Raw genomic sequence first — 11,840 nt, 5'->3', positions numbered from 1 at the left:
TAAAACAGAGTAGGCAGCCTCCATGTCTACTAAAAAGGAGATGGACTTACTTGCTACCCACAGCATGGCCCTGGGCTCGGCAATAGTGATAGGGGTGTTCGAGTCTAGACATCTTCAGTCTTTGAGTAGGCTCAGCAGGTCCAGAGGGGAGTTCTTCAGGGGCTTGCCTCTCATGAGACTCTGTCGTGGGAGGATGACTTTCCCCAACTGGGCACTCTACTTTTCAATGACTTTTCTTACCATAAACTGGGCAGGGTTTAGTTGGCTTGTTGGTTGGGTTGGGGCATCTCTTTGCCCAGTGGTCTTCTTGGCTACACCAGAAGCAGGGTCTCAGAGGCTCATGAGTTCTGGACCGGTCTTTGGTGTGATGAGACTCCTGTCCTGCTGGCCGCAGGGTTGCCACAAAGGCTCGGGTTTGGGACATTGTCTTCTTTTCATGTTCTTCATCATGGGTATTAAAGACTTTAAAGGCCATGGTTACCAGGTCACGGAGTGGAGTTTGGGGTTTTTCTTCTGCCTTTTTAACTTACATCTTATGTAACTAATACTTGTTCTGGTGAAATCTAGTTCTTTACTAGTTTAGGAGTAATAAAACAGTGACTATAAATGACAAAAGACTTACAAATAACAATGGTTAAAGATCTGATGAGAGCTAAATCAGCTACATATTTTTCCCAATGAGGAGAAAAAATTTTTCTGACATGTTCTAGGGGCCCTCTGGAAAATATCAGAGTTAAGTAGAGGTAAAAGCACCTTTTTGAATTTGATTTTGGAAAGTTGTCAAAAGAAAGTTTCTTTGGCATTTGCTTAAATAAGATTATAGTTGCCATGGAGCGATACTTATCTATTTAACTAGAATGACAATAAAATACTTTAAAAGCAGATACAGAAGTTTACACAGTTGTTAGCAAAGTTTAACATTTAGTTTTTTGATATTAGAATCTCATTTTCTTAAATACTCAGACAATTCATTGAGATTTTAAGCATGAGAAACTATTTTGATAAAACAATTAGAAAGGTTTTTGCAATCTTTCAACATTAAGAGCAGACTAGCAGTTTAAGAAAACTTTGTTTTTTTAACTGAAAACAAAATTCTAATTTTGCTTTGTACTTGATATTAAGACTCACTTGCTTTAATTTCATATAACATGACTATATCAATTTTTCCACAAGCTTTCTATAACTTTCTCTTTACATTCAGTGTTTTCTCTCTTTAAATAAATAGCTGTATTTCAGAACAATTACCTTTTTTTACCCTCAACAAAACGAATTTCTATTCTTTATACTTTCTCTTATTGAAACACACATCTTTAGCATACAGAAATATTTTCCTTATTAAATTAAGTAGTTTTCATTAGAACTTAAAACTATTACTTTAACCTTCAGTGAACACTGAGAAATTGGCCACTGTAAACTGTTACACTAGCATTTTTCAGATTGATATATCTATGAACGTATATTATCATTTTTGGAAATGTGCTTTACAGCACAATTTCTCATTAGGCACAAAATATGTCTATATAACTTAGCAAACTAAGAATTTTGGTTACTACAAAAATTCTCAGGCTGTTTGCATATATATATATATATATACACTGTTATACATTAATTTATTATTAAGATGTTTATTTGCTACACTTGTTTACTTATTTTTAGCAACCATGCTAGATTACTTATAAAACTTTTACTAAACATTAGACAAAGTCAAGCTTTTTTTTAAGCATCTTCTTGAAATGTTTAACATATAACATCAATTTAAATGACTTTAAGTAAACTTTGGCAGCTGATAACTATAAGGACATGTCCATTTCAGTTAAACTTAAATTAGCATTAATGCTTAATATTTTTTATCATATTTTCTGGAAGTTTTAAAATGCCCAATTTTCACAAGTGCTTCTTTTTAAATCAATTTTTATTAATACAATCTGGAGGTAGGAAAATATTTTTCATTTACACAATTAGACACATAAACATACAAATTCAGACATAATGACTACAGTTAGCAACACTTTTCATATAAAAACATATACACAGACAGACAAACTGATATAAAGACTTGAGTTACTGATATTTAATTGCTTTCTTTCTTTTTAGCTTCTTGTCCATGGCTTCCAGAACCGGAGGGCAGGAGGAGTGTGTTCCAGTGGAGGAAGAAGGCGGTGAAAGCGGAAGGAGAGGGGGAGGGGGTGGTGCAGCCACTGGAAGAGGAGAGGAGCAGGAAGGCGGCATGGTTGAGAATGTAGGACTTTAAGATGACAGCAACATGGGGAAGGACAAAGAACTTACAGATGGTGGCGGAGAAGGGTGGGGGTAGTGAGCTGAGAGAGGTGGGAGACCAAGGTCCTCCAGCGGATCTGAAAAGGAAGAAGGACTGGGCAGAGTAAGAGGCTGACAGTCTTTAAGTGGAGATTGGGCCAGGAGAACCTGAGTTGTTGAACACTTAACAAGGGTCTGAGCAGGAGTGCACAGTCCAAAAAGCCTGCACATATGGGATTTCACCCTACTTTCCGCTCCTGTGGCAATAATTAGTCAAGTCGGTGTGGAGGCCAAAATCGAAAGTTCTGTCAGGGGGCCAGAGAGATTGATTGTCCAAGGGATACTGAGGCCTGGCCTCAGAGCAAAGGAAGACCAGCTTCCATTTGCAAACTTCCTGGGATAAATACAGAGTAGCCAAATTAGAAATGAGACACCGCAGCGGGGCCTGAGCCTCTGCTTTCGAGGGCTGGTTCCCCATGTCTGCACCACTCCCCAACTAATCCCGCTGAGAGGAGCACCCAGCGTCCCAAGTGCACCAAATCAGGGAGACTGCCTGGGAGCCTGGGTGAGGAGCGTCTCCCACACCACAGGGCCAGGGGCGGGCTGGATGCCCGCAGAGGGTGGGCCAGATGCCCAAGGGGCCAGATGCCCCAATCTGGACGTAGCTATGATTTCGAACGGACTAGGTGAAAATGGGTTAGGAAGGGAAACAGACCGGGGGAAACTGAGGGACTCACCAGAAAATAGTCCATGCAGCAGAGAGCAGGCTGAGGTCCCGGGTCAGGGAAGGAGGGGGCAGGGCCACCAGTGGCCGGTCAGGGCCCCGTGCTCACACTCCTTCCCGGGTTTTTTTGGCACCAAATGTAAGATAAATTCTAGCCAAAATAAGCAGGTAAAGAGAGGCAACAAAGGGCCAGGCAGTTTATTTGAGCACAATTCCTGGGCGAGGTTTCCTGGTCTGGCTATCACAGGCCGGGGAAGTCGCACCCAGGAGGGGAGGCGGGGAGTTTTTAAGAGAACAGGGAAGGGAGGGGGAAGGGGGCCATGCTAGGGGTATGTGGGGAATTTTTATTGGCTCGGGGTCAGGTGATGAACAGCCAGAGGTCTCCTCCTTCCGGATGGAGGAGGTCTGCATCTGGTGTTTGTCGGCACGTCATGGGACTGGAATCTAGGAAGAGCTGTTTGTTCCTTCCCCATATGGCACAGAGCTACTTGGTGCTGTCTTTGCTCCACCTGCATTGTCTTCACCCTTCTCCCTCCGGTATCTCCAGCCTTACAGTCACATCTCAGGGTGGCCTGCCCTTGGTTTCCACACAGCTCTAGAGCTTTCAACCTCACCTTCTCATCACAGCATCTCTCCATGATCAGACAGCAGGGGAAGGGGTCAAAGGTCTCCCTTCAGTAATTAAATGCTTCAACTGAGAGAGACATACATCCCTTTCATTCATAGTCCATTGGCCAGAACTTGCTACATAGCACACCCCAGCCACAAGTGAGGCTCTGTGCCAAGAGAAGAGAACTGGTCACGGGTGAGAACTAGTGCTGTCTCCCACACAAATGTAGAACTCATGAGCCCCAGATCTGTGCAAGCAGTTCCCCTCTCAGTATCTCTCACTGTATGTTTAGCAGCATGCTGAACTCAGTGCGTCCAAATGTAAACTTGCTACTCATGCCCAATCCTACACCCCCTTCTATATCCTCACTATTAATCAAAGGTACAGAGCAGAAACCTGGGAGTTATCCTGAGCTGCTTTCTCTTCCTTAACTTCCTCTCACAACTAACAAATGGCTAGATTTATCACTTATCTGCCCTGCCTCTTCTTCCCCATGGCCATTGCCTCTAATCAGATCACCCGTTTCCCATCAGGAACTCGGCTGTACTAGGGACTATCTAGCCCCTCACCCTTTTTCCTACACTCTTGCCTATACTACACCACGCTACTCTTCACAGGCTCTCCTTTGCCTCTAAGGTAGTTTGTTTAGGGTCTGCCATCACTGGGCCCTTCTTCTCAAGCATTTCTCACCAAGTCCCCATCTCCACTCTCATTTCCCCTCATGGGTGATGAAATCCCTGCATTTCCTTAAATGTAACAAACATGACAAATCATGCCTTTGCTCATGTGGTCCCTCAGTCTGGAATACACTTCCTCTGTCTGCTTAGAAAATGTGATTTATCTTTCAAGATGCAGCTTAAACATCATTTCCTCTGTGATGCTTTTCTTGCATCTGATTAATAGATTCTCCCTCATTGTGTAACCTGAGCCCTTTCTCTTGAGGGTCCCTGTCCATCCTGTACAAATACATAGCATCTGCAATATTTCCTTAGGCATATTTACCTCAGAGCTAACAATGTGTTTGGGTCACAGTAGGTGCTCAGTAAATGGCCACTTAATTAATCCTCTACATCTTGAACTACTACTCTTCCCTTTTCTGGCTCCTCTTCTTCCTTCTGCCCTTCGGTGATATCTTTGATCATAGTCTTTGACTTTATCCTCCCTTGTTTCTGCTTCTCTCCTTAATACCTCTCAAAGCATTTCTCTCTCCATCTCTCTACTGGTATTGCCCGAGTCCAAGTTACTGTTATCCCCCAACTGGATCACTGTGATAATCTCTTAACTAAGTCTCTTCATATCAATTCCACTAACTTTCAATACGTTCTCTCAAGACCCCCTGGTTTTCCTAATTGTTTCAGAATGCAAGTCTGATCATGTCACTCTTTTTTAAATGCCCTTAGTATAGGTAAACCCATTTCTCTTATGATAAAGACAAAGCTCTGAGAGGACTGGCCCCTCTGTGCCTCTTCAACTTCATTTCTGCCCTGCTCACAGCCCCCCAATGCAGTGTCACCTCACATGCTTCCTTGCTCTTTGAGCTATTGTCATACTAGCCTTTTTAAAAAAAAACCCTAACTTCCTTTCTGGAGCAGCGCTTTTGAATTTGAATGTTCTAGTCCCTCTGATCATTCCCACCTGTCTCAGCCTATGGAACTCCATCTCACCCTTCAGATTTTGGTTTATTTTCCTCCAGGAAGCCTTCCCTGGTTCCCTGTGTCATAGGCATACACAGCAGGGGATCCTGCTCCTTCATAGTATGTGTCAGGGCTGCGATTTACCATTTCTCTGTGTGGTAACAGACTCCTTTCCTAGTCTGAGAGTTCCTCAGAGGCATGAAAAGGCTGTTTTTTTTTTTTTTGTTAAACATTATGGTTCTCAGAATAGTACCTGGCACATAGTAAATGTCCAATAAATGATTTTGGAGTGAATGGCAAAATGAATTCTCTCAATGAGGTTTAAAACTTGAAATAATTATTGACTCATCCTGTTATTTCATTCCCTGTATCCAGGCCCCAGATCTTATAACCTCCCATCTTATTACACCTGTGGGTTCCTCCCCATTCCCATTGTTAAATACATAAACTCTTGCTGTACTTATTCCCTCACTTATTTTCTTGTCTCTTTCTCTACCCACAGTTCACTTTTTACTTAAAGGCAATGTTTATTGTATTATACCCCAATTCAAAAACCTTTGACAGTTCCTTATTAATACTTAGAATATATATTTTGCTTAGATTTAAAGACCTCCACTATTTTTTCTTCCCACCCCTCACAAAGGCCCTACTCTTAAACAATGCTGATATCCCAGAAACATATCACTTGAATCCTAGCAACCAGTCCTAGGCCTGGGCCAGTCCTTATGGAGTCCCTTTCTTCTCCCTCCCTCTAAATCACATCTGTGTTTGAAGCCTCCAGCTGCAGGTCTGCTGCACGCAGCCTCGTCAGCTTCCACCAGCTCTTCTATCTCTCCCCTTCCTCCAGCCTTGGGAGTCGCTATGCTCTTTGCTTGACACCATCTGCGGGGCCAGCTCTTTCCCATCCCCTAGTTCTCAATATAAATGTCTGCTCCTTGATCAGGTCTCCCTGGTTATCCCTGGTTTTATCTAAACACATTCTCCCATCATTTACTCATTAGCGGGCCACTCTGCTTCTTGCCTATATGGCCCTGTAACACAATCCATGATTAATCTGCCATTTTCGTGTTTAGCATTTCTCCCTGAGGCAGTAGGCTCTGTGAGGACCTTACCTGCCTGAGCCCACAGTGTGCCCATCATGTTTATTTAATGAGTGTATTTATTAATATGTGTTTATAAAGAAATGATTCATCTTCCCTTTGAAAGGATCTCCAAACTCTTACACATTTAAAGTTGGCACAATTGGCACTTGACTCTTAACACTGCTCTGTTTTTATCAACCTCGTCTCCCTTGTTAGAATAAATGAGATCATAAAATGCTTGATGATAGTGATAATGTCATACTGCTGTGACCCCCACAATACCTGGCATGGTGGTTAAATACTCAATAAATACTTAATTAGAAATAAATTTGTCTTATCCCTCTATGTTCTAGCATTCAGAGAAGCCATTTATGGGATTAAAAAAAAAATAGTGTCGGCCTCAAAGAGGAAGTCTGCCCTCAAGGCTAGATCTTTGCGACACAATGCTTGATGGTGGTGGTGGCAGTAATCATTATTTCGTCACTTCTGAAAAATAGGAGTAGAAACAGAAGCAAGTGAAAAGTTCAGTAGGAGACAATGGCATCTTATGACAGGACTTTTTCTTGAAAGGTAAGTGCATTTATCTCACGCTTTTAATCTGGATGAAATAGTCATCCACCAAAAGACACTGCCATCTAATCTTTAGTGGGCTCTGTCTCTTTTGTTTCTTGAACTTTGTTTGATGTGAGAAGGGTGGTATTTGAATGGCTACATTTAGCTAGTGGATTTTATGGCAATCAGCAAGATTCTCCAGTGCCAGAAAAATGTGGAAAAGTATATATAGCACTCTTGCTATTTTAACATTCTCTGTCAAATGTTGGGAGTGTTGTTTTCAGAGGGAAATGTGTTTCCTGCTTTTCTTGGCCTGGATGGGTATGTAGCTATTTTCCTGTGGCATTGTGTGATGGTTCTGTCTTTCTGGGTGGGGTGCCCCAACTTTTGTTTGAGGTGATTATAGTAACTTCTCTGTGGGATAGTTGTAAATTCAGAGGCACTCTTGTAAAGGTCAAGATTTTACAGAAAGCTACAATCCCCCCTTCTTCCACCTTCCCAGTGGTAAAGTCCAATATCATTCATAGGCAAAGTTCATGCTCTGTTTAGTGCAAATACATATTTCAATACTTTAAAAATACTACATAAATATTTTGTGGTGTTCTACAGGGAATACTGTTGGATTTTAAATTAGAAAAGGAGCAAAAGTGCTAGAAAAATTGTTACCATGATGATTCTGCTGTGGATGGTGGACTTCCTAACCTCGTGGCTCAGAATTCTCATCAAAGTTCCCAGTTTCACTTTTCTTTTCATACAAGATTCATGCTCTAAAATAGTTTGGTCGATTGTAAGGCACTTGATAATGTTGCTATTGCCACTGGAATTGGTATGTGGCAATGAGGGACCCTTCTCCCAACCCTTACTCACACCCAAGGATTTAGGATTTGGTTTACTCTTAAGAGCTGAACAATTAAGTGCAAACAATTGATGGCATTTGTGGCCTAAATAAATGACCTTAAAACATAGCTGATATAGCTGATAAGTAACCAAAAGTACTCCTCATGGGGTTGCCTAAATACAAAGTAGAATTGTGGCCTCAGAAAAATTGTTCTGTAATTTTATTTTATTTAAATAAAGGTGGAAACAATTTTTATCAACAAGCAGGAAACTAGTTAAGCAAGCTGTAGCACATAGCTCTAACAGAAAAACCTACCATCACTAAAAATGCTCATTGAAAGTTTTAGTAGCATGGGAGAATGGTTATGATTTTTAAAAATTTTCATTAAAAAACATACAAAGAAGTATCTCAACTAGCTTTTGGAAATTGCACGGAAATACAACTAAAAGAGAATACACTAAAATAGTAACAGTGAGCAGTGGGAGTTTATTAGTACAACTGAAAGAGGAAAAGTACAGAAAAAATAGAACCATAGCCTAGATAAGGACATTGACATACTTGAAAAGATAATATGTGAACGTAAGTGTGTGATGCAGCCTAGAGGAAGGACCTCCAAGAAAAATTTGTCAAAGTTTACCCAGCACTGCCTGGGAAGAGTGAGGCGAAAGCATCAGACCTAAATGACATTCAGTATTAAAATCGTCCATTCATCTTCTTCCATATGTCTTTTACCATACAGAATTATGGATTTTAATTGGCTTTCTCATGTTCTGATAGAATTCACTAGTTATATCAACATGTTCCTTATGTTGTTCTAGTATATACATCAGTCTCCTGTGAGTTAGTTAGTGTGAGTCAGTTCCAAAACAATCCATCAATCCTTGGTGCCCTGATGAGGCCAAATGTCTGGACCTGCAAAACTGAGGGTTGTCTGCTGAGCTGCAGTAATCACACCATGTAAAGTCTATGGCCACTGACCTCATTAAAACACCCACCCACAACTTGCCTCTCAGTGTTACCATTCTTATATCAAGATCACAATCTCTGAGTTGGCCCCTCTGCTACTTCTCATTTCCAAGCTTTCTAAGAGGTACATTTTTTATTCTCAGGGGCAGACAACATGGGAAAAGGTACTTCCAAACCTGAACCCAACAATGGTAAGTCCAGGACAGAAACCGTTACCTGCCTCACTGCTGAGTGAAAATGGACTGGAATAACTGGGCACTGTGTGGAAGGGCTGTAATGGGACATTTATAAATTGCAAGAATCAGCTTTTACCATGATGCAGAATTTCAAGCCCAGAAAAATGCAAAGGGAACCTGGAGCCAACTATCTAATCCTCCAAAATTGAATAAAGGGTGTATCTGTGCTCATATTAGCCAGAAAGATAGTTTATGAAACCCACTTCACTTCTCTTACTGCCACCCCATCTATAGTACAGGTATTGGGAAAACTTACTGTGACTGCCTTTGGCTACTCACTATTAATAGCTGCCCTGCAAACAAATGAACAAACGAAAAGAGGCAACAGTTTCCAAGGTCAAATTCCCAAGGACTTTGGGATACACTAGTTCTGAGTTTCACCTTTGCTTCTCTACTCCCTGGCCTTGAGATTCTCTGCCTAAGTCCAAAGGAGCATAGCTCCCAAGTGGTCCTATTAAAATCTTTGAAGGGGGAACATGAGATGTTTTTATGAAAGGGACTTGTGGACCCGCAGAAGCACTAGGCTCTTCTTTCATTTGTGTAGCTAACTGATTTTCAAGTTCCAATTCTGACTTCCATGTTAAAGCATTCAGATTCTAAGAGACAATGTTCTCTTCTTTTGAAGGGTCATAGACCCCATCACTAATCTCCAGTGGCCTCTTGGACAAGATAGGCTACCTGGGGACACTTAAGCTGGAAGAATTCATGAGATGTGGTCCACACTAATCCTCTCGTGTTCTCTCATAGATAAACACTCCATGACAACCCCAGTTGTTACCTCTGCACCCTGCCTCTCTGAGCACTCCAAGTAAGTGAGCATTTTCCCCATTTCATTTTCTACCACTTGGCATTTGGTTTTGTGTTGGGCAACTCTGCCTTATGGACTTGGGGAGGGAAGTCTGGGGAGAAGGGACCAGAAACAGTGGAAGAGCTAAATCAGCTTTTTATCTTTGGAGTGTGGTTTTTAACCTGGGCCCCACCAAGCCACAAGAGATCCATGAATCCCCTCAGCTGGTAGATTAAGATTTGCTATTGTGAGGGTCTATGAACACTTTTTGAGGGGGAAGAGGGCCCACAGTTTTCACTGAGACCACAAACAGATCTGGAACCTGAAAGCAGAAAGTTGGGAGCCACCGGGTGAGTGTGAAAGGTAACTAGCCAAGAGGAAAGCTCCTTGAGGGGTTGACCCCCAGGAGGGTGAGGTTACACTCCGGTCTGTAGGAAAGGCCTTTATAATGCTCAGCAGGCCATCTGCTCCCTTTCTTTGCCAAAACAGCAAACAGTACTTGGTCTTAGCCTTTTTTTCTGGGGTTCTACTGACCCTGCTGCTGATGGCCCTTGTCTTCTTCATCTTCAAGAGCTGCAGAAAATGTAAGTGGTCTCCAAGAGACGGGACAGCTCTTCTTTCTCTGCCATTGAAACCAGAGTTAGCTTTGAGAGGGAGTAAATCCTGCATGGCCCTCCTTCCCTGCTGGCCTGGCACTTGAATCCCTTCCTTCTGTCCCTTCTGTCCCTTCCCTTCCAGCCCTCCACCTCCAACACACCCTTCCACCCAACCCCTCTGCCCAAGATTGAAGGGAGAGGCTCCTGATTCCTCCTGGCCCCTATGGTGAGACTTGTCCCTCTTCTTCCTGGCTCTTGTGGCAGGTCACTCCAGGCCCTCAGCCCTGGCTCCTGACTCAGAGCCTCCAGCTAAGGTAAGACAGCCGTGCTTTGCCAGGACACTGGAGGCAAGCTGCCATTGGAATTTTCCTATGTGCTATGCCTTATTGACTACAGTAGTGGTGGTGGTGTTGCTTTCTGGACAGTGGGAAAGAGATTCTTGGAAGGGTTCTTCTGATCAGTTTGGGTCTTTTCTGACCAAAGTTTTTGAAGCTGCTTCTAAGGAGGCACTGGCCGCTAAAGAGACATTTCCCTCCAAGTTGAGCTCACTCCTTCCTCCTCCTCCTTCCTCCGCAGCTTTCATCTCCAGAGGAGACACTCACCTATGCCAGCATGGCTTTTGAACTTTCAGAAGAGAATCATAATCACTGTACTGTGAACCATTCTGAGGACTCAGACCATGTTGTCTATGATCAAGTTAAAGTGACCAGCTCACCCTCCCTTTTCAATGAGGCTTGAATCCAGTTCTTCACAGCTCAGCTCCATCTTTATATATCACTTAACCTTTTGACAAATCTTGGACCACAACCTGGTGAAACGACACTTGGGGTTGTTTGGCTGTGATCTGGCAATGCTGGCTGGCAGTTTTGAAAACCTGTTCCAAGTGTGCAGCACAGAGCCCAGTGCACAAAGAATGTTCACTCAGCATCATTGCTCAACTTGGGAGGGGTCAACCAAATGAACAATCTAGCAAGAATTACAAATAAAAGCAAACCCTCTGCAGCATTGGCTCCTTCTCCATCATTTATTTGTCCCTGTCACCTCCAGAGGTCCAGAGCTCATCCACGTCCAGGGACATCCAACAGGGGCGACGGTACTATCGGACAGACTCAGGATTCTGTGGGGCACAGGTCTCGAACTCTGCCACTTACCAGCTGCATTCATCTGGGCAAGTTATTTACACTTTTAAAGCTTTAATTCCTTTATCTTGAAGACAGAACTAATAACACTCACCTCTTAGAGTGAGAGTGAGATACATATACATAAAGCCTCTGTAAATCCCAGAGTTCTACACAAATTCAAGGTCCCTGTTGTGAAAAGCCCTGTTCGCATGTGGCAGTCCATCTCCTTGCTATAGCACAAGAGAGATGCACAGCAATATTATCTGGGAACTAAGATTAACCTAGATGTAAATCCCCCCCTCTAAATCCCAATGGATGACCTCCATACATGATTCCAGTAAAAATACCAATAAGATTATTTTTTACTCAGTAAGATTACTTTAAAGTTCTTATGTAAACAATAAAACAAAAAAGCAAATCCAGGAAAATTCATAATAA

General features: G+C 42.5%; 1 protein-coding gene across 1 annotated transcript; it reads left to right on the top strand.

Annotated features, from left to right (window-relative positions):
- The first annotated feature begins 6,730 nt into the window (after positions 1-6,730).
- C4H1orf162 (chromosome 4 C1orf162 homolog) lies at positions 6,731-11,283 on the top strand. Its single transcript, XM_017652270.3, has 6 exons — positions 6,731-6,876; positions 8,806-8,853; positions 9,646-9,706; positions 10,175-10,269; positions 10,546-10,595; positions 10,858-11,283. The coding sequence occupies exons 2-6, from the start codon at positions 8,817-8,819 to the stop codon at positions 11,017-11,019; spliced, it is 405 nt and encodes a 134-aa protein (XP_017507759.1). The 5' UTR covers positions 6,731-6,876; positions 8,806-8,816; the 3' UTR covers positions 11,020-11,283.
- The last annotated feature ends 557 nt before the right edge of the window (positions 11,284-11,840 follow it).

This window comes from Manis javanica, chromosome 4, assembly GCF_040802235.1.
Source record: "Manis javanica isolate MJ-LG chromosome 4, MJ_LKY, whole genome shotgun sequence".
NCBI lineage: Eukaryota > Metazoa > Chordata > Mammalia > Pholidota > Manidae > Manis > Manis javanica.
This window is presented reverse-complemented; position numbering and strand designations above follow the sequence as displayed.

Coding starts and splice junctions, on each gene's coding strand:
- C4H1orf162 (XM_017652270.3), top strand. CDS start 8,817: ATGGGAAAAGGTACTTCCAAACCTGAACCCAACAATG. Junction 8,854..9,645: donor CAAACCTGAACCCAACAATG/GTAAGTCCAGGA, acceptor GTTCTCTCATAG/ATAAACACTCCATGACAACC. Junction 9,707..10,174: donor TGCCTCTCTGAGCACTCCAA/GTAAGTGAGCAT, acceptor TTGCCAAAACAG/CAAACAGTACTTGGTCTTAG.